Here is a 21,605-nt window from a genome sequence, read left to right on the forward strand (position 1 = left end):
AAACCAGTTCTGAAAAATAAGAGCATACTATTAAGTTGGTGCATATATAAATAATAGTTAACATATGTGATGTTTATAGTAGATCAGTTATTTGATAACTTTTTAATATGAAAGTTGATTATAACAATTACAACTGGAAAATCAAACTAAAATAAGTGATGCTTCTACAATTACATCTGAAAGTGTAAATACCTTTGCAAGTAACACCATATGAACTGCTTCTTTCCATCATTCTGTCATTTTAATACTAATACTCAAAGTGCATATCCCCTTATGTGCAAAAATAAGGACGTATTTTTATTATTACAGGACATTTTTAAAACAGTGGGAAACTGAAATTATGACTTATTTTATAACTTAAAGGCACTTCAAGTGTGGGCTAATAACAATGCATATAAATAGTGTTGCATACAATTAAAAAATTAAAAATTAAAATTACTTGAAAAGCATAAAACCTGTATCAAGATATGAGTGAAGATCTATATAATATTGGTGTAAATACACCATAGCTTACCCATAAGTTTAACTACATATGTAGTGTATCGGAATCGTTTAGATTTTATCTCATATTGTGGGTACCTTCAACAACGAGATACCAGGTATTGCACTACTTCAAATAAATAACACTTCTCTAGTAGAGGAGACTACTGTTATTTATTCTCAGTGGGCACCACCACCACCCAGACATGTTTCGGAGCTTGTTGGCTCATTCATCAGTGGGCGGGCAGGTACCCTGGTAATGCAGACATGCCATCATGGTTGCGAAGCTAATTCCACAATATGAGAGATGCCAAATGGTGAAGATAGTGATAATATTTTGAAGACTAAATGCTCAAGGCATAATACGTTATGGGTTGAAATTAACTATATAATATCGGTGTAAATACACTATAGCTTACCCATAAATTTAACTACGTACGTAGTGTAATGGCATCGTTTAGATCTGGAACTGATTTAACACAAATGATATGGCCAAGACAGAGACAGTGGATATAAAATCATTGTTTTTTGGAGCAAAAACTATGTTTGGCTATAATGTGCCTATCATTATAGGCACATTATAGCCAAACATAGCCAAACATTATAGCCAAACAAAAATTTCATGAATACTGTACCAGCCAGAAGAGCTGGTACAGTGAGTAAGAATGAACAAGTTTACCCAACACCTCCACTGTCAGGATGTGATTTACATATGCTAATATTTTTTAAGAATTTGAGGTTCCACACATTAGGAATATTAATGGAGCTTCTAACATTCACTGAATGACTCTGGAACTGCATAAATTTCTCCACTCCTCCATATGCATCAACAGATTGCATGTACTGCTTACTTCTATCCTGCAAACATACACGCAGTCAAGGTAAGTGGAAAAAATCACAATATTTAACAGGGGAAAAATAAACCCACATTAGTTCAATCTGAGAAATGGGCCATATCAGGACCAATGTCTTCATGTTATTAGAAAATTTCCTCATTGGTTTAAAAGTAATTGTATTGCACTATTTTGCATCTCTGTCTGGGTGGTTCTAGGGGTTTTGCACATATCTGCCAGTGTCACCAAAACTCTAATTTGCAACATCATTCATGTGTGTTTGTGTAAGGCATTTAGTGCTGTGTTGCATTAAAACTTACCACTTAGCAACTGGGGAGCAAGCTATCATGTAGAAGGCAGCTTCCTCATTTCTATCCCCATGGAGACAGATCTTGTCTGCTTTTTCTGATAGGGCTGCTCATTGTCAGGCACAGACCAGATTCAAACTTTGATAAAAAGTCTGCTGTATGCACTAGTTGGCTTTATGGTTTTAATTGTGCATGTGTGCTAGTTGAAGCTCCATTACTATATAAATTCCAATTGATGGAATTAACTTAGTATTTTTGTATGTTTGGTATGTAAACCAACCTGTTGTGCATTCATATCTCTGTTGCTAATATAACCCTTAATCATAAATGTTCAAAGAAATACCTTGCTTTCCTATTTCTTTCCTACAGCCTTTTAAAGTGGATATACTTAGTATATCCACATATACTTATGTTAATTTTGGATTATTATTTAATAAGCATATTTTTGGAAAAGTAATATATAATTTCTTTGCAAAATAAGCTAACATTATTTTCTTAAAGTTATCTGTATAAAAACCTAACTTCTCCTAGTTAATGCATTTTTTCAGGAAGTTTCTGATGAATAAACCCTACCATCCTTATTTACGACCATCTCATTAAACACCTTGCACAACCAGGCAGATCATAAGTATTTTTTTTTTCTTTAATTGAAAAAGTCTGGGATTCAGAAATCAAATGGTTAGGGATCTTAAATAAGCTTACATAGACTAAAAAGTACAGGTTAGTGCAATGGCATCAGTTTAATTCGTACCCATCTACCAAAGCAGTTAAATTGGCATAGTTTTAATTATATCTCATATTGTGAATACCTTCACAATGAGTTGCCCTACCTCAAATAAGTAAAGCTTCACCAGTGGAGAAGACTAATGTTACTTATTCTTGGCGGATACCACCACCCAGACAGCACTGTTTCGAAGCTTATTGGCCTCTCATCAGTGGGTGGGCAGGTACCCTAGTGTTGCAATAGTGACAACCCAGTTATGAAGTATAACTCCACAATATGAGAAATGCCTGATGGTGTGCAGTAGTACAGACTATAAAGTATTTTAGAGCAAGAGCTATTGCACACCATCAGGCATCTCTCATATTGTAGAGTTTTACTTCATAACTGGGTTGTCACTATTGAAATGCTAGGGTACCTGCCCACCCACTGATGAGAAGCCAACAAGCTTAGAAATGGTGCTGCCCGGGTAGTGGTATCTGCCAATAAAAAGTAACATTAGGCTTCTCCACTAGTGAAGCGTTACTTATTCGAGGCAGTGCAATACCATGGAAACTAATTGTGAAGGTATTCATAATATGAGATATAATTAAAATGATGCCAATTTAACTACTTTGGCAGTTGGCTACGAATTAAACTGATGCCATTGCACTAACTTATACATAAACTTATATAATAAAATAATACTGCCAAATTAAACCCTTAAAAGAATAGCACTAATGTAATAAATAAATACATTTATCACTTGCCTGGTCAAGTACAGTGATGATCCATCACTTTTGGATAAAACAACAGTTCTATTCGTTTTCTCTGTCAGCTGTACATCTATTTCAAAAGCACCATCACTACAAAGAAAAACAATATAACATTACTATGATACAGCAAAGTAGCATACTTCAAGGGTGGGAAAACTGAGACCTGTTTGCCACATTCTGCCTGATTTCATAACACCTGTGGACAGTTTCCATTCATTCTTAAAATTAATAAATATTAAAGAAAATTTTTAAATGAAGATGGGCATATATATAAATAAGAATTATAAGAGAAATACAAGTAAAATACTACAAAAATTAACTGGCAACAATTATGTTTGTAGTACTAATATATTGGTCCTAGTATTAGTAGCCTTTCTCGTCCAGTTCACATGAATGACACCATTTCCTAGTTGGCCGAGGATGATAAATGTTTGCATAAGTATAGCAAAGCCTATCCATTGTGTCTTTCCTCCTTTTCTACTTATTAAAAGAGGAGTTACTCACAAGTATTTCCCCATTACAGGTAGAATTTGTTGAAAAAAGTGAACAAATTTTGCAAGTCTATAAAGAATTGGAGAGAAATCAGGCATGTCTTAGCGCTGCTCAAACTTATTAGGCTGAGGGAAAAACATAAGCAAAGCAAAAATTCTGCCAAACAGAGCTTTTGCTTGTATTCTTGCTTGAAGTCCAGAATAATCTCTAGCCATATAACTAATGTTGTATGATTTTTCCCAAAAACCAAGGATGTTTATATTACGATTCTTCATTGTTGCTGAAAGCTGACGTTAAAATATCTGTAGCTTTGTATCCTACTGCTGACAGGTATCTAATAATCCTTTCTACTGGGTTATTCTTTAGGTAACATAATATTATAGAGATACTGGCTAAGATGGGATACAGCTTATGTCGAATCAACAATTATGATAAAATATTTAGTATCTTTTATTTCATTAATGATTTGATCCAAAAGGAAGAGATCCATCAAAGAGGAGAGGTAAGATAGTGAACCTTTCCTGTATACTCCAAACTTTTCTACATGACTCACCAAAAATGTGGAAAATTTTGCTACCAGTTTTAAATGCCTAAAAATTTCTTTCTCTTCCCAAAGAGGCAGCTCTTGTATGAACAAAAAATTTACACAAACAATGAACTTTATAATATTCTTCCAATACTCCACTTTTGATTGTTGTATCATTAGTTTTTGTCAAGCCAATCATTTACCTTGCTTCATTTCACAAGGGATAGTATGACTTCTTGTGCTCAAATGACTTTAATTCATACTAAAGCATTGTTTCATCAATTAAATTCTTTACTTGAAAAATACATTGCCTTTGACTGCAGTAATATACAAGGTAAGCAAAACACAGATCCCAATTTACGTAAACATAGAGCTAAACCTAAAGTGAAAAACAGACTTCATAACATTCTTCCAGTCTGTACCAAGAATTATATCTCAACCTTCTCCAAATGAGTGATATAGCAGTGTGAAAGGATATAGCACACAATTTTTCATTTTGGGGATGTGTACAGAAGGTAAACTGGACACAATCCCTTGGCCTTGCCTGATAAAGGAAAGGGACTAGAGTAAATGCTGAAAACAATATTTAGTTGACATGGATTCTGTCATTTTGCTGTTAAGGCCTGTTATGGGTTCTCTCTCAAAAGCATAGTGATATTTCTCATGGAACTGCTTTCATAGCCTTGGGATGAATACTTTTCAATACATTGAAGAACCTGGTGTCCTTCACATGTGGGCACCTGCGTAGCCAGGTGGGCAGGAGCAGCAGTGCGTAGCACAAGCTTCTTGATTAGACCGGGGTTCGAGCCCGTGACCACCAAATACGGAGGATGCGGAAAGGTCAGGGAATGACCACTGCATATCCCCAGAGCAATATGGCCTTAGTTGCTAATGCTCCTAAAAACCAAATAACAACAACAACCACCTTCACATGTGGCTGGTCTACCTCCATTTTATCAATCATCCAGTTGATATTCTCTTGAATGTTGTAAATTCCTGTAAAAGAAAACCCATCACACACATTCTCACACCTAGGAATAAAAGTGAAAAATACCAATTACGCCTGCAAGTTGCATGCCTTTTATATGAATTTTATGGGCATTTCCTGAAAGAATGTGTAAACTATATACCAGGTGAGATAGCACTGTGAAAATCGGTGGGTATGTCATTTAGGGTATGGGGAAGTGATTTGTAGAAAAAAAAAATTAGTTCAAATTTTTGCCACCAGGGGAGAAATAAACACTGTAAACACAAGATGGAATACTTAACTTAGGATTAGATTTTAATATCAGAAGTTAGAAATCTACAGATATTGTTCTATGTGCTTTCTTTCACTTGAGATGACATTCTGAAAATGGAGGCTGCATGTGACAGTTTTGCATAGCATCTGATTTGGGGATGTTGGCTACATGCTGTTTAATGCTTGCTTTCAAATCAACATGCATCTGTATGCTGTCACGGTAAACTCTGTCTTTCAGGTATCTCCATAGCGAGAAATGACAAGGATTGAGATCTGGCGATTGGGCTGGCCACAACTGTGGAAAGTCTCTTCTAGAAATGAAGCAGTTCCTTCACTTGTCGACCAACGTGGGGAGGGGCACCATCTTGCATGGACACTATGGTTTCCAAGCATTGCCTTTCCTGTAGAGTGGTAATAATGTGCTCTCTTAAAAGAGTGCAGTACCATGCACTAGTTACCATACACCTTACGGGGGGGGGGGGGGCATGAGGTGTAGACTCTTCACAGAAAAATGGTCCGATTATAAACTCTGCTGTGAATCCACACCATACTGTAACGTATGAACTTTGTAGTGGTCTTTCATGCACAGCAGATGGATAAGATGGATACTGCCATATTTGGCAGTTTTGTGCATTTACAGCCCCACGAAGAGTGAAATGTGCTTCACCAGACCACAAGACCATTCAAGCCCATGTATCGTCAAGTGCCATACGAGCCAGAAATTGTAGAGCAAAGTCTATTCGTTGTTGCTGTTCTTGCACTACACGAATCTTGTATGGAAACCAGCATAAAAATTATCGGAAGCACTTTACGTACAGTAGACCAAGGAAGGTTCAAGTCTCTTGACACATCTCTAGCACTATTGAGTAGTGTTTCACATTCTGACCATTGCAACTGCCACTTCATCCACTACCTCCGTTCCGATACGTGGTCGTCCCCTGCCTGAAATTACACCTAACTCCCGAATTGCTTCAATTTTCTTTATTAGGTTTCAAAGCCCCACTGACATTAAAGGTCCTTTATGCAAACTTTTAAGTTTCTGATATTCACGTAGTGTTGCATTAGCGTTACTATTATTCGGGCAAAACAGTTTTACTAAAAGAGCACACTACTTTTTTGTAAGAGCCATAATAACCATTATTATGGCTCTTTTTTGATGGTGGAGTTGGACTTTCTGCTTTTATCTAACAGGATGTCATTTGCATAAGCAGTTTGACTTGAAGTAAATGGCAACTTTTATACACGTGCAGCGCCATTTCCCCCTGGTGGCAGAAATTTGAGCAAATTTTTTTTGCTCAAATTTCTGAGTAATTTCTGAGCAAATTGAGAGTACATTGCATTCCAATTTCCAGTTTGAGAAACCTCGCCCTGCTCAATCAGCTTCAACTTCTCAAATATCTGCTACCAATTCCTTAAATGCCGATCTCCAGGAAATTCTCCAGTGGGGCAAAGACAATTTAGTTGATTTCAATCCTTCTAAAACTGAGTCTTGTCTTATATCTCTCAAAAAGGATTCTTCTGCTCCTATGCACACTCTGATTTCCAGGTGACACTCTGATTTCCAGGCAAGATTATATATCTCTTTTGGGGATTACCCTGACTTCGAATCTCTCTTGGCACAAGCACATTACAAATATTACTTCCTCTGCATCTAAAAAACTTGGTTTTCTCTTTTGCTCTCAGCTTTATTTTTCTTCCAAACCACATTCACTCTGTACAAATCTGCCCTACCAAGGAATATTGTTCCCACATCTGGGGTGGTGCCCCCAAAACCTCTCTCAGGCTTCTAGATTCCATTCAGAAGAGGGCAGTTAGGTTAATTAATGACTCATCTCTAACAGATTCTCTCCACTCTCTTTGTCTCATAGATGTACTGTTTCTGCTGCATGCCTTTTGTTCAGATATTTCCATGGGCACTGTTTTTCTAAATTGGCTTCTATAATTCCTGCTCTCTCTTTCAAATCAGTCTGGACATGTGCTGACACCAGCCAACATCCATTTACTGTCCAACTTTTCATCTTCCTCGTTTATTCATTCAACTGTCATTTTCTTGAACAATCTTCCTTCATACAGATTTCCTGCAAATTACAGTCTACAGAAGTTCAAGTCTAATGTCAACAAATATCTTATTTTGTCTTCTCAACCTCCAACCCATGCATGGTACTAAGTACTATAGGTTCTAATACCTCTTGTGTTTGGGGTTTTCATAAAAAATAAAAATGTGATTAAAAAGATTTGTGACTAACAAACAAAGCATATATTAATCACTTCCCCCAAGACTGATTAATCACTTTATCCTCAAGACAAGCCTCTATAAATTTATGACATGTTAAATTTTGTGCTAACATGTCTGAAGTAACAAAAAAAATAAATAAATAAAATAAAATATAATAGTTCAAAAATGTTAATTAAATTTAAATGTTTATAAACCATGAGTAATTTCTGAATTTGGCCTCATTTATATTAAATATTCTAAAAAAGTAATATATACAGCTATTAAAATAAAAATCTTTTCCTGCCTTTTCTCCTGTATCATGTCTGAATGAAGATGAGCCAAAAGTCCCTCACAGTTAAGTTTTGAAGTGGTCTCTCACTGATAAAATTTATGCATACTCATAGCTGCTCTGCATTTTAATTTGTATTTTATAGCTGTATCATTAAAGGTTCTGAATTTTCTTATCAAAAGTTTGATTTTCTGGTTTTATGAGTTCTAAATGTCTGATGGTTTCTTATAAAAAGCTTTAATTAAATTCAACAAAAACACAATGCATGTTTTTGTTGATTGAAATAAGTCAATGCATTGCATTGAAATAAGTCAATGTATTGACTTATTTCAATGCATGTTTGAAATAAGTCAATGCATATGCTATTTTATATTATCATTTCGCTCAGTGATATTAATACAACTTTGTCATAATAGTTAACAATAAGAACAGAGTATAGTTCAAGAAACATTATTAGTTTCCTTATTCCAAAGTCTAAATATATAAACTGAAGTTTAATTTAACTTCGATTTATATATTTAAAACATTTATATATTCATTTAAAACACTTTTAATGACAAAACCATGTTGTGGTCCGTTGGCATGTCATTTCTCTCTCAAAAAAAAAAAAAAATATATATATATATACACATATATAGTTCATGCTTCTCATTCAGCAGCGTCAGAATTAGCCTTTCGTGCCGTTAACAAAAAACATACTTTTTTATTTAACGAGGCCCAAATACTTAGTATCCAACGTAATTATACATGACTATTAATTGCAGAAACCGTAGAAATTAAATTACACAAGAATTCTGTTAACGTTCGCCGGCCATATCTGACTCCAATTCGTGGGCTTTTACACACATGCACGAAGACAAATAATCCCTATTTAAGTTTCATGCTCACCCCTATTCGGTAATTTTCATTCCTGTGATCATGACATACAGTTGAAAAGCATTGTCAGCTTCAGGAAGGAAAATCGTTTTGCAATTTTTTCGTTAAATTCTTTTAATTAATTTTCTTATTTTTAATTGCGTTAGATTGATTTTTAGTTGTGTTAAATTGATTTTTAATTGTGTTAAATTGATTTTTAATTATTTGTTACTCTAATGTAAGATTTTCGATTTTTTCATTTTAATTTCTGGAGAGTATCATATGGAAGTGTTCTACATACTATATTGAGGTAAACTTTTTTTATTATTTTACAAATATATATAATAAAAAAATGAAAACAAAAAATATTTACTCAGTTGCTCTTCCTAGATCTTTTTCTTTCAATATTTTCACAATATCTTGTGCCTGTTGACAATACATAGATTCACCGTGGTACTCATCAAAATGCACATCTAAACGCTGTAAAAATTAAAAAAATTAATCTATGAACTTTTACATCCATTACAGACAATATTACCAAATACAGATAAATCATGAATTAATATAAAATGCATGAGATAAAGTGATCAGTATTAGACATATAGTGCAAGGAAGTCACAGGCTTTTGTTGCACCGACCAAAAAAAAAAAAAAAAAAAATTATCCATGTCTTTCCTCATGTAGGTAACTATCCACTTGACCTTTGAATTTCTTCAAACAGACAGCCTCAACTACCTATGGAGGCACCTTGTTCCAGTAATCACTAAAAGAAAACTTCCTGCAATCTAATCTAAACCTCTTCCTCTGTAATTTAAATTTATGGTCCCTAGGACTGGAATTCTTTATAACAGTGAAAATTCCACTTTCATTCATTTTGCTATCCTCTCTCAGAGCCTTTAAACCTCCATCAGTTCTCAAAGGTGCCTGGTTGCCAAGCTCTATAAGCCCACATAATTGAAGTCTTTCCTCGTACAATCACTCTTTTGCCAATCTCACCATGCAAGTTGCCAGTCTTTGAACCCTTTCAAGAAGCTCAATATCTTTTTTCAGATGTCTCCATACTTTTACACAGTACAGTCGGTCCTCGTATAACACGTGTTTACATTACACGAATTCGATCATACACGATTTATAAATAGGGGAACGTTACCTTATATAACACGAACCGAATTCGCTTATGCACGATTCACCTTTGTGTTTACAAGAAATGGCAGTCGAACGCGGAATCACCCCAACAGAACGCAACACGACAGGAATGAAGAAGATTCTGAAAATGTATTTATGTGTTTTATATCAGTGAAGGTGAAACACATTTCACCATAATAACGTAAAAACCAACACAATTCCAGCTATCGGTATAATTGCAAATGCAATTAGATGGAGTTTACTACCAGTTTATAACAGATTCCACTAGCAGAAACAAAACTGGAAATTGTTTTTATTGTTTTATGGTAGTAACCCCCAGAAATGTGCTTTAGTTAAAATATGGGGTGTTAATAGTGTATCTCGGCCTTTACGGTGTTGTTTATTCAGTTGCTACCAGCGCGCAGCTTTGTTTATGTGTATCAAGCGTGCCTCCTCATTTTGTAATTGTGCTTTATTCCCTAAAAATTAGTAAAATACTTAAAAGGTGTGAAAAGGAAGCGTCCTGGTGAAGACACTGCAGATTCAGAGAAAAAAAAAAAAAAAAGCAATATCGATAAACAAAGGCGGACTGGGTCAAAAATTCTTACCCAGGAAAATTTATAATGGCCTCATACTACGGTTTATGGCCAAAATCACACTGGCCTCTGGCCCACCGGGATTTCCCGGGTAAGGCTTATGGCCAGTCCGCCTCTGTCGATAGAGAAAAAAATATGAAATTGTGAAACGCTTTGAGCGAAATGAAAGACCGTGTGATATTGCACGTGCTGCAGACCTAAATGAGGCAACGCCGAGAATTACAAAGAATGCGGAGAAAATAAAAACAACTTTCATAGCGGGAACAACTCAAAGTGTAATTAAAATCCATTAGATTAAGACACAAGAATTGGAAGGGATGGAACGGCTGTCATCTGTTTGGATAGAAAATCAAACAAAAAACAAGTTTGCTTACGATAGAAGCAAAAGCATTAGCAATATTTTATTACATAATAGTCGTAATAAAATACGTAAGCATTTTATTACGACTTACGTATTATAATTTATACTTATGTATTATAAAATACGTAAGTATTTTATTACGACTATTTTATTTTAAAAAAATACTTTTTAGTATTAAAAAATACTAAAAATACTTTATTATAATATAATAAAAAATATTTATTTTTTATTATTTATTATATTATAATAAAAAATATATTGTATTTTTTATTACCTATTTTAATCGTTATAAAATACTTACGTATTTTATAACGATTAAAATTACCCGATTATTTATTGTGTTTGGTAATGTTTTGGTTCCAAATGTGTGTTCAATCTTGGATGGTCGGCACCTAACCCTACTTTTCCCATAGGGCCTGTTGTTTATATTGCATGATTTTGCATTGCACGAGAATTTCTAGGAACACAACTATCATGCTATACGAGGACAGACTATATTCCAAATGTGGTCTACAATTGCCTTATACAGTGGCATCATGATCTCCCAATCTATAGAGGATATTGTTTGATAAATCATTAATAGGACACTGTACTTTCCTGGCCACATGTTTACACTGTTCAGAAAACTTTATATCTGCTTGTATTGTAACTCCCAGATCCCTTCCTTCCTCTACTGTTTTTACCTCAACCACATCAAGTATTTTGGGTTATAAGTTATAAATTATTTTGGGGTTGCCATTTGCAAGTGTAATACCTTGCATTTTCTGCCAAACATAGCTGCCACTTTTCTGATCATTCTTAAAGCATGTTCAACTCATCCTGAAGGAGCACTGCTTGGCACTGATAATTAGCAACTCTCCCAATCTTTACATCATTGCAAATTTTGACATCACATCCTCTATCCCTTTGTTGATATCACTTAATAAAATTAGAAGCAACAGTGGTTCAAGAATAAGACTGGTGTAATGTCAGAAGTGTAATGGTGTAATGTACTGGTGTAATGTCTCAATTTCTGATGTTACACCAATCCGTTAATCATGACCCTCTGCCTTCTGCCCTGCAGTCACCTTGCAATCCATCTTAGAATCTCTCCATCTCATGAGGGACTGGGTCAAATGCCTTGCTAAAATTCAAGTTTATTTGGATTTGAGCAAAATTGTTTCCTATGTCCAGCTTATAAATAACTGTATCTTACTAGATTAGTTAAACATGGTTTTCCCTTAACAAAACCACGTTGTGTTCCTTTAGAATGCCATTTCTCTTTAAATGTCCTTGGATTGTACTCTTGTTCATTGCCTCTCGGATTTTTCCTACTATTGAAGTCAGTCTAACTGGTCTGTAGTTACCAACTTCACTCTTAGAACTGCATTTATATATTAGTGGTATAATGGTATTTCTCCAATCCATAGGAATCTCTCCCAAATCCAATGATGCTCTTGTAATTAACCTGACTCAACACACTCTCTGGCTGCCTCCCTCAAAATTACTGGGTATATGCCATCAACCATATACCCTCAAGTTATTTGTTTTATGAAATCAAAAAAAATGTACATCATATTATAAATTCTAAACTGCCAATATAAGTACATATAAAAATGACTGCTGTTCTTTGTAAGGAACATAGCATAATGTACACATTCTTCATCTATCTGAAACTGTAACTCCTCAAGCGATAGGAAATAAATTGACTTTAAAGTCTCATATAGCCTAGCAGGAACCAAATACTTAATGAAATTTTAAAGGTCAGCTTATCTCTAAATTACACCTAACGATCTTTGTCATTATTTTTTGCCATTTGGTTCCAAGCCAACTGTTGACACTGTTATTTTTTTTTCATTTTTAATATTAAATTTTTTTAAAATTTAATATTAAAAAAATTTAACTGATAACTGAATGCTATATTTTATTTTGTTAAGTATATATTTATATATAAATAGTTGAATATTGTATTTATATTTTTGATATGTTACTAAAAAAAAAAAAAAAAATGCTACAGATGCTACACATTAACCTTGATGATGATCCAGATTATCTACCCAGAAGGCAGTGGGGGCAGTTGCACAAAATTTTATGTAAAAACAGAGTAGAGTGATGTGTGAATTTCGGCTAGTTTTTCTTTTTGTATTCATATTATTTTTCCCTGTCACTTTACAATTGATATATGCTAACTTAATATAACAAGTTCAGAAAGAGTATAGTGAAAGTGAAGTGTAACTTCAAAACAGGCATCTTATATTATCCTGCACACTCATCCTTTAGTATAGGAAAGTATTTTAACACTATTTATCATCCATTTCCTGATAAATAGTATTTTAACACTATTTATCAGGAAATGGATGTTTATTCAGCCAGACAGACTATCCTTGTGTTAACTTTGCTTCTTCTTTTTTTGAGGCACATCCAGAAAGTAAAGGTGTCTCCCACACAGCAACTTTATAAACAGGTGGGGAGCTGTCATGATAACTGAGTCATACTACATTAGCTAATAGTTGGTATACCTGTGGCAAATTCCTGTTGTTATATTTTAGGAGCATTAGCAACTAAGGCCATATTGCTCCGGGATATGCGGTGGTCATTCCCTGACCTTTCCGTATCCTCCATATTTGGTGGTGACGGGTTTGAACCCCGGTCTAATCAAGAAGCGTGTGCTATGCACTGCTGCTCCTTCCCACCTGGCTATGGAGGCACCTAGATGGTATACCAACTATAAGTTACTGCGAGTGTGTTCTTGCTCCAGCACAATTCACAATGAGTGCATGTATCAAAAATCTAGTAAAATATGAGATTTGTTTTGTTATCAGATTTTTAAACACTATGAACATTTGGCTGCTGACATTCATCAGCAGCTAGTAGAGACATATGGAGAAAACGTTATGAATTGCTGGAATGTAGCAAAGAGGTGCCATGCATTTGGTGAAGAGATGACTGATATCCACAATAAAAAAAAGAAGTAAAAAAAAAACATTATTGATAAGAGTCTGATTCAGAATTGATGAAGGAATTCAGAAGGTCAGGAAAACAAGTTTTGATCTTAATAAGTTTCCCTGATACATATGATATATTGAGGTCATTGCTTCACTGTGCCCTCACATGCAAAAATTGTTAGCACAATTTCTCATGGAAATCTATTTTTACTGAAAGAAATTCCTGTCTATTAATGATCATAACCCAAATTTCTCTCTACTATGTTAGAATGAGTTATACATGTTATTTGTGAAAAAAAACCAAAAACTATACGAATTTAATAAGCTTATAACCTTCAGTAATGGAAATAATTATCAAAAAAAGAATTAATATACAGTAAACCCCCGCTATTTGCGGTATCTGTATTCGCGGTCGCTGATTTAATATAAAATGAAATCTAAAAAATTTGAATTTTAAATCGCCGTGAACATTTTCTGCCAAAAAAAAAAAAAAACATGGGCGTGACTAAAATCATCTTTCCTGGTCAAAACAGCGCTCAGTGGGTGGGGGGAGAGGGGTGACAAAATCGTGAGTGTGGATGTTTCTCACTAATCCTTGTTCAGTATGTGCTACGCACTTGTCATGGAAGGTTTCGTGGTTTGCTTTTAATTTATATGCTTATAAATTGAATAAATTTATCAATTTATAAATTGATATGCTTACAAAAGTGAAAAATCTGTCGTTTTGCAGTGTGTTAGTGTAAACAGACTTTTTGTGTTAATGGAAGAAAGTGACTTTATTGTGGACAAGTTCTTTTCTAACCCCTACAAAAATATGGCTACGAATAACAAGGGAATTGTGAAAAGATCAAAGAAGGTGATGACATTAGCAAATAAAATTCAGTTATTAGACAAAATTTCTAATAGTGAAAGTGTCTCATCAGTGGCAAAACATTATAAAATCAATAAGTCAATGGTACGATCAATCAAGAAATCGGAAGAAAAAATCCACCGTAGTGTCCATAAAAACGCGCTAATTGCTTCAAAAATATCCTCTGTAACTCGTGATGTTAAATTAGAAAAAATGGAAAAAGTTTTAAATCTGTGGATAGAAGACTGAACTCAAAATCGAAAATATGAACATTAATAAAATTCCATTAAGTTCACTCATCATTCATGAAAAGGCAAAACACCTTTATCAACACTTTAGCGAAACTGGTGATAGCACTGGCGTGCTAAGCTTTTTAGCTATAGCAAAGCCGCTGGATTGAAAGATTTGTTTGAAATTTCTAATATATATTACATTTAATATTAAATTGTTTCTTATTTTCATTTCGATGCCTTATGCTTGCATTTCACTATGTACTGTCTATGTACATAGTCATATTATGAAGGTACATATAATACATACATAGACAAAATTTTAGACTAGTTTCTCTTATATATTTCATACTTTGGAACTGAACCCCTTTATTATTATGGGAGCCATAACTCAGTATTCGCGTTTTCGGTATTTGCAGCATTTCTCAGGAACGTAACCCCCGCAAATAGCGGGGGTTTACTGTATACTTTTCATCTCAGAGAAATTACTGCATCCAAGAGGTAATAACAATTGCAGTTGGTATCACTGCAGGCACCGCTACTTGAAATTTGATTAATAAGTTTTTGTATACAGGCAGTTCTTGCTTTACAAGTTTTTTTTTCAAATTATCAAGTATCAACAAAATCGAAAATATGAACATTAATTGCAAAAAAAAAAAAAGAAGAAAAAAGAAAAAAAAAAAAAGAAGAAAAAAGAAAAAAAAAAAAGAATGTTAAATATTCATAAATACCGCATTTCAAACCATGCTCATAGCTATACAATACAGTGTACCCCGCTTTACGATATTAATCTGTTCCAGAGACACCATCGTATTGTCAAAATATCGTAATGTGAACCCAATAACACATTGTTTTTTTGGTAATTCGTACCACGACCTTGGAAGTTGAAATTTTCGCTATATAACTCTCTAAAAGGTCGTTTTTATAGTGTAAATTGTATTAGTTACCAATTCAAATCATTAAAATGCACTACACTTTCATCATTATCATATGTTCTGTTATAGGAACCAATTTTGAATGGCTTTGTGATATTTTTCTAAAGCACCTTTCTGGAGGTCACAACCAAAAAACAATTTGCACTTTCCGGTTTATTGGGCTTTTCTGTTAGTGCATCTAATTATAAACGTGTAGTAAACTCTATGTTATTGTGTTTGCGAAAATACCGATTGCTGGAGTTGTGTGGTTTTTTATGTTATTATGGTGAAATGTGTTTCCCCTTTACTGAAATCTTCAATTGTATAAAAACATAAATAAAATTTCAGAATCTTCTCTTCATTCCTTTTTTTTAAAGCTTCATAAACTTGTTACTCCACACAAATTGTGACTAACACAATTTGTGCATTCCATTAAAATATGTTTATGCATGCTATTGAAATTTATAAACAAAAGAGAAGATTATCTTGGAAACAAATGCCTCTTGAAGCATTTCCGAAGAAGATGACTCCAATAAACCAACACCAAATACAGAGGATGCGGAAAGGTCAGGGAATGACCACCGCATATCTCCGGAGTAATATGGCCTTAGTTGCTAATGCTCCTACAAAACCAAATAACAAACAAACAAACAATAAACCAACGAGTGCCAAGCCAATAATGAGTGATCAATGCGTGTGCATTTAGTTGATGATGATGATGATATGACTTACAAATGTTAAAGAATGTTTATTCAAACATTCTTTAACATTTGTAAGTCATAAATAATTTCTTTATTATTATAATTTGCTTCATTTTACAGGCTATGTTTTCATTTCTTTGCATAAATCAATCATTGTTTAAACAAACTAATTAGCTAACTAATTTCATTGTTGAGAACATAACCCCTATTTTTAACATTATGTCTATGGGAAATAAATTCCCGCTTCACGAGCGCGTGCTAGGAACGAATTAATTCGTAAAGTCGAGAACTACCTGTATATAAAACTCAAATATGAAATTTAAAAAATACATATAATTTTCAAATAAAAAACTTCCTGATTTTAAGCAAGAGTATAGCATAATCCTTGGTCAGTGACAATGATAATGTGAATGAAAAATTAAGAATAATATCTATAATTATGAATAATACAGCTGTTCAGAAAGTCCCACTCTTCTTCTCTGCAAAAATTTTGTGATGTGTCATTCTTATTTATTTATTATTTTTTTTTTTGTGATATGTCAATACTTTAGAGGAAAGGATAACGATGAGTACATTGGTTTGTGAAATGACATACCAGTAAAACAATGAAAGAATCCAAAATGATTTTGATGCAAAATTCAGTACGATAGCATGAAAAAAAAAAAGGATATTATGCTGGGACAATTTTTTTTTTTTTTTTGAAACTGGTTCCACTGAGGACAGATCATGGTCACAAAGAGTATTGATTGAGCATGATCTCGTCATTTGTGGATTATTCATCAAATGAAATCACACTCTGAAAATGGCCACAGGAACACAGAATCTCCACATGTTAATGTAGAGATAATGTCTTAAAAGATCTTAGCAGAAAAAAAATTACCCTTAAATCTATTAATGAATTAAATTTTGCAGATATTTAATTCCACAAGGGGAACAGGCATTCTGTGTGTTTTCAGACACTCAGTCTAAAACACTGATGGATCCAATATCTTTCTATTTCAGAAGATTTAGGAGAAGTCCGGTTGGCCTGCCTCCCTAAAATCCACTCATGCACACCTTCTCGATGGTAAGCCCTGTTATGTCACTTAGGTGGCAATGAACATGTAGAGTGGTTCCTTCAAGACGCCGTGAAGAGGAAAAGACCAAAGAAAAGACAGCGTGAAGAGGAAAAGACCAAACCATCCAGCACACGACAGTAAGACAAAACAAATGGCCCTCAGTCCCCAGTGGCTTTCACTCTCCCTCTTACGGCAGTGAGAGGATCAGAGTGGAAGCAGAGGGTGCTAAGAATCTTTGGGTACAACCAGGCTGCCATGCACGGAAACTGAACTTGGCCTGTTACAACGTAAGATCGCTCATAGATGAAGACAGGATATTAGAGCTGGTAAAGGAATTAGAAAATGTGAATTGGAATATCATCAGTTTGGCTGAAACAAGAAGAAGAAATGAATAACTTATAAGTTTATCAAGTGGAAATCTGCTGTACACCAATGGAAATAGTGAAAGGAGTGAAGGTGGAGTTGGCTTTCTGGTCCATAAAGATATAAAAAACAACATTTGGGAATTCAAAAATACATCACAAAGGGTGTCAAGACTACTACAGGATTTCTAAGAGGTATAAGCTAAAGGTTGTAATGATTTATGCACCAACATCGAGCCATGACGAAGAAGAAGTTGAAGAAATGTACACCAAAACTGAGTCTTCTAGATGAACAGAAAACTTACTACACTATCATTATGGGGGACTTCAATGCTAAGGTTGGAAAGAGACAAAAGAGTGCAGAAAGGGGAACTATAGGAAATTTTGCAATTGGTGAAAGAAATGAGAGGTGAAAGACTTGTGGAATTTGCAGAATCTCAAGGAATGTCAGTAATGAACACTTTTTTCAAAAAAAAGGGTGAACAGAAAGTGGACATGGAAGAGCCCAAATGGATTAACAACTAATGAAACAGACTTCAACCTAACTAATAGAAGATATATCGTGAATGATGTTACTGTCCTGAACAAGGTAACTGTCGGAAGTAATCACAGAATGGTAAGATGCACCTTGATATAAATGCAAGAAAAGAAAAGAAAAAACTGACTCGAGTAAATAATACAAAGGTTTTTGAGATAACAGAAGGGGAGAAAAAGCAGTATGTACTGTAACTTAAGAACAAGTTTGAGCTTCTGCAGACTGCTCAGGACAAAGATATCGACGAGGAATATTACAACTTTCTGAAAGTGATAAAGCCCAAGAAACCTATAGGTAAAAAGAAATCCAAAGAAGAAAAAATTAGTCAAGAAACACTTGTTGCGATGAACTGAAGACGACAAATGAAGAGCAAGAAAAACACTGACAAGGAGAAAATTGAGTATACTGAGTTATGCAAAGCCATTAGAAAGAGACTCAGAGAGCACATAAGAAAATTTAACACAAGAAAAGTAGAACAAGCATTAAGGGAAAACAAAGGATTTAAATCAGCAGCCATGAGCAGTAATACAGAAAGACAAATGATACTGAAACTGAAGAATAGCGATGGTGTACTTATAAATAGCAGAGAAGGCATAATTCAAATAGCAGAAGACTACTATAAAGAGTTATACAAGGAGCAAGGGAATGATGCCAGCAGTGGAGAAGATGGATTGCAAATTAGTACCACATACAACATACCTGATGAGGTAGAACGTGCGTTGAAGAATATGAAGACCAAGAAAGCCCTGGGGGAAGATGAAGTTACTGCAGAGTTGTTAAAACTGGGAGGAAGAGACATGACACAAAAACTGGCAAGACTCTTCACAAAATGCATTAGAAAAGGTGTGACACCTAAGGAGTGGAATAATGCAATCATAGTTTTGCTGCATAAGAAAGGAGATAAATCAGAAATTGGAAATTATAGACCAATTAACTTGTTATCCCACATCTACAAATTGTTCACAAGGGTCATTACTAACAGATTAGAAAGAATACTTGATGAGAATCAACCGAAAGAGCAAGCTGGCTTTAGGACAGGATTCTCAACTATGGATCACCTTCATGTAATGTCACAGCTAATGGAGAAAGCAAATGAATATAAAACACGATTATGCTTGGCATTTGTGGATTATGAAAAGGTATTTGACTCCATACAGCATAAGGCAATGTTTTGGGCACTGGAAAGATAAGCATAGATACCCCATATATTATGATTTTGAAGACAATATATGAAAATGCTATCTCCTTTATTAGACTAGACAAAGACAGTAGCAAATTTAAAATCGAGAAAGGAGTTTGACAAGGAGACACAATATCTCCGAAGTTGTTTACTCCCTTGAGGAAGCTTTCAGAAGATTAGACTGGTCGCAGAAAGGAGTCAATGTGAATGAAGAGTACCTAAACTGTTTACGATTTGCAGATGACATTGTGGTCATAAGCCACGATCCCAAAGATTTAGAAGAAAATCTTAATCAGTTATGCAGGGTTAGTAAGGATTTTGGACTAAAGATGAATATGGCTAAAACAAAAGTAATGATGAACAAGTATGCCACAGAAAGGGATATTAGCATTAGCATTAGCATTAGTAGAGGCATTTGATGCAAGAAAGCAAGCTTATGCAGCATCAGCCAAAAAAAAAACAAAAAAAAACCCACTTCCACTTCACCCCTCTATTCGTTCAAAATACCTGTCCAGCTGAGCCTTAAACTTATTTAGGCTATCAACCTCCATCACAAGGGATGGAAGTCTGTTCCACCAACCAACCACCCGCTGGCTAAAGGCAAATTTCCGCACGTCTATCCTACATCTGTCTTTCCTCAATTTGAATTTATGCCCTGTCAGGTGATTTTTCTGACCTAGAGGAAGAATCCCATCAGCATTGAGCATGCTCAAACCATTCAAGGCTTTATACACCTCTATCAGATCACCTCCCCGGTGCTTAGTCTCCAGACACTGTAATTTGCAAAACTTAAGCCTTTCTTCGTAAGAGCACCCCTTTGTTCCATTCACTAATCTTGTTGCCCTTCTCTGTACTCGTTCCAGCAGCTCTACATCCTTCTTGAAATGAGGCCTCCAGACCTGTATACAGTACTCTAGGTGTGGCCTGACCATTGCCTTATACAATGGAATAATCACCTCCTTATCCCTGCTGGAAAAATTCCTGTATATCATTGACAATACTCCATGAGCTACTCTTGCAGCCCGTCTGCACTGCTCAGAGAACTTCATATCTGCCTGCACAACCAACCCCAAGTCCCTTTCATTCTCTACCACTGAGTACCACAGAGTTGATACGTTGCTCTGGGGTTGCTGTTTCCCATGTGTAGTACTTTACATTTGTCAATGTTAAACTTCATTTGCCACCTCTCAGCCCATCTGCTCAACCTTTCCAGATCCTGTTGCAGCAGCATAGTGTCAGTAGTGTCCTTGACAACCCTGCCAACCTTTGTATCGTCTGCAAACTTGGACATTAAGCTTGATATACCATCATCAATATCGTTTATAAATACAGAAAACAATAATGGACCCAACACTGAGCCCTGAGGGACTCCACTAATAACATTAGTCCACGATGAGCAGTGTCCATTGATTACCACTCTCTGTCTTCTCCCCCTCAACCACCCCTTTATCCATAGCAGCAATTTGCCTCCAGTGTCACACTGCTCCAATTTGTGTAGCAGTCTTCCATGTGCAACAGTATCAAAAGCCTTTCTAAGATCCAAGTATATAATATCAAAGTTATTCCCTGCATCCAGTTCTTTTGTGACTGCATCATAGTATCCAATCAAGTTGGTCAGGCAAGACTTCACCTTAACAAAACCATGCTGTGTCTGAGCTATAACTGAAGTCTTGTCTAAATGATCCTGCAGTGCTTCTTTAACCAGTGCCTCCATTAATTTTCCTGGAACAGAGGTTAAGCTCACAGGTCTATAATTACTTGTGTCAGCCTTTGATCCTCCTTTGTGAATTGGGGTCACATTTGCACATTTCTAGTCTATGGGTACCTCCCCTGTGTCCAAGGAAGCTCTCATAATTATGGCTAAGGGTTTGCATACTTCCTTTGCTGCCTCCTTTAATATAACTGGATAGATCCCATCCACCCCAGGTGCCTTTCTTATGTTTATCTTCAACAGTTTCTCCTCCACTTTACTCCCAGTTATTTCAAGATTCTGTAGCTTACTGCTAGAGTTGAATACACCTCTTGCATTCCCTTTGCTGAATAACTCCTCATGTGT

The 21,605-nt window shown here is 35.1% G+C and overlaps 1 protein-coding gene across 1 annotated transcript in view; it reads right to left on the reverse strand.

Moving 5' to 3' along the window:
* The window catches only part of ArgRS-m (arginyl-tRNA synthetase, mitochondrial), a 121,223-nt gene that overhangs the window by 49,340 nt on the left and 50,278 nt on the right, over window positions 1-21,605 (reverse strand). The window contains exons 10-11 of the mRNA XM_090379473.1: window positions 9,088-9,194; window positions 3,092-3,187 (exon numbers count right to left, since the gene is read on the reverse strand). Coding sequence (XP_090235599.1) covers window positions 3,092-3,187; window positions 9,088-9,194 — 203 coding nt within the window. The remainder of the gene's footprint in view (window positions 1-3,091; window positions 3,188-9,087; window positions 9,195-21,605) is intronic.

The sequence above is a fragment of the Mastigoproctus giganteus genome, chromosome 8 (genome assembly GCF_048544385.1).
Source record: "Mastigoproctus giganteus isolate SK-2022 chromosome 8, ASM4854438v1, whole genome shotgun sequence".
In the NCBI taxonomy this organism is placed as follows: domain Eukaryota; kingdom Metazoa; phylum Arthropoda; class Arachnida; order Uropygi; family Thelyphonidae; genus Mastigoproctus; species Mastigoproctus giganteus.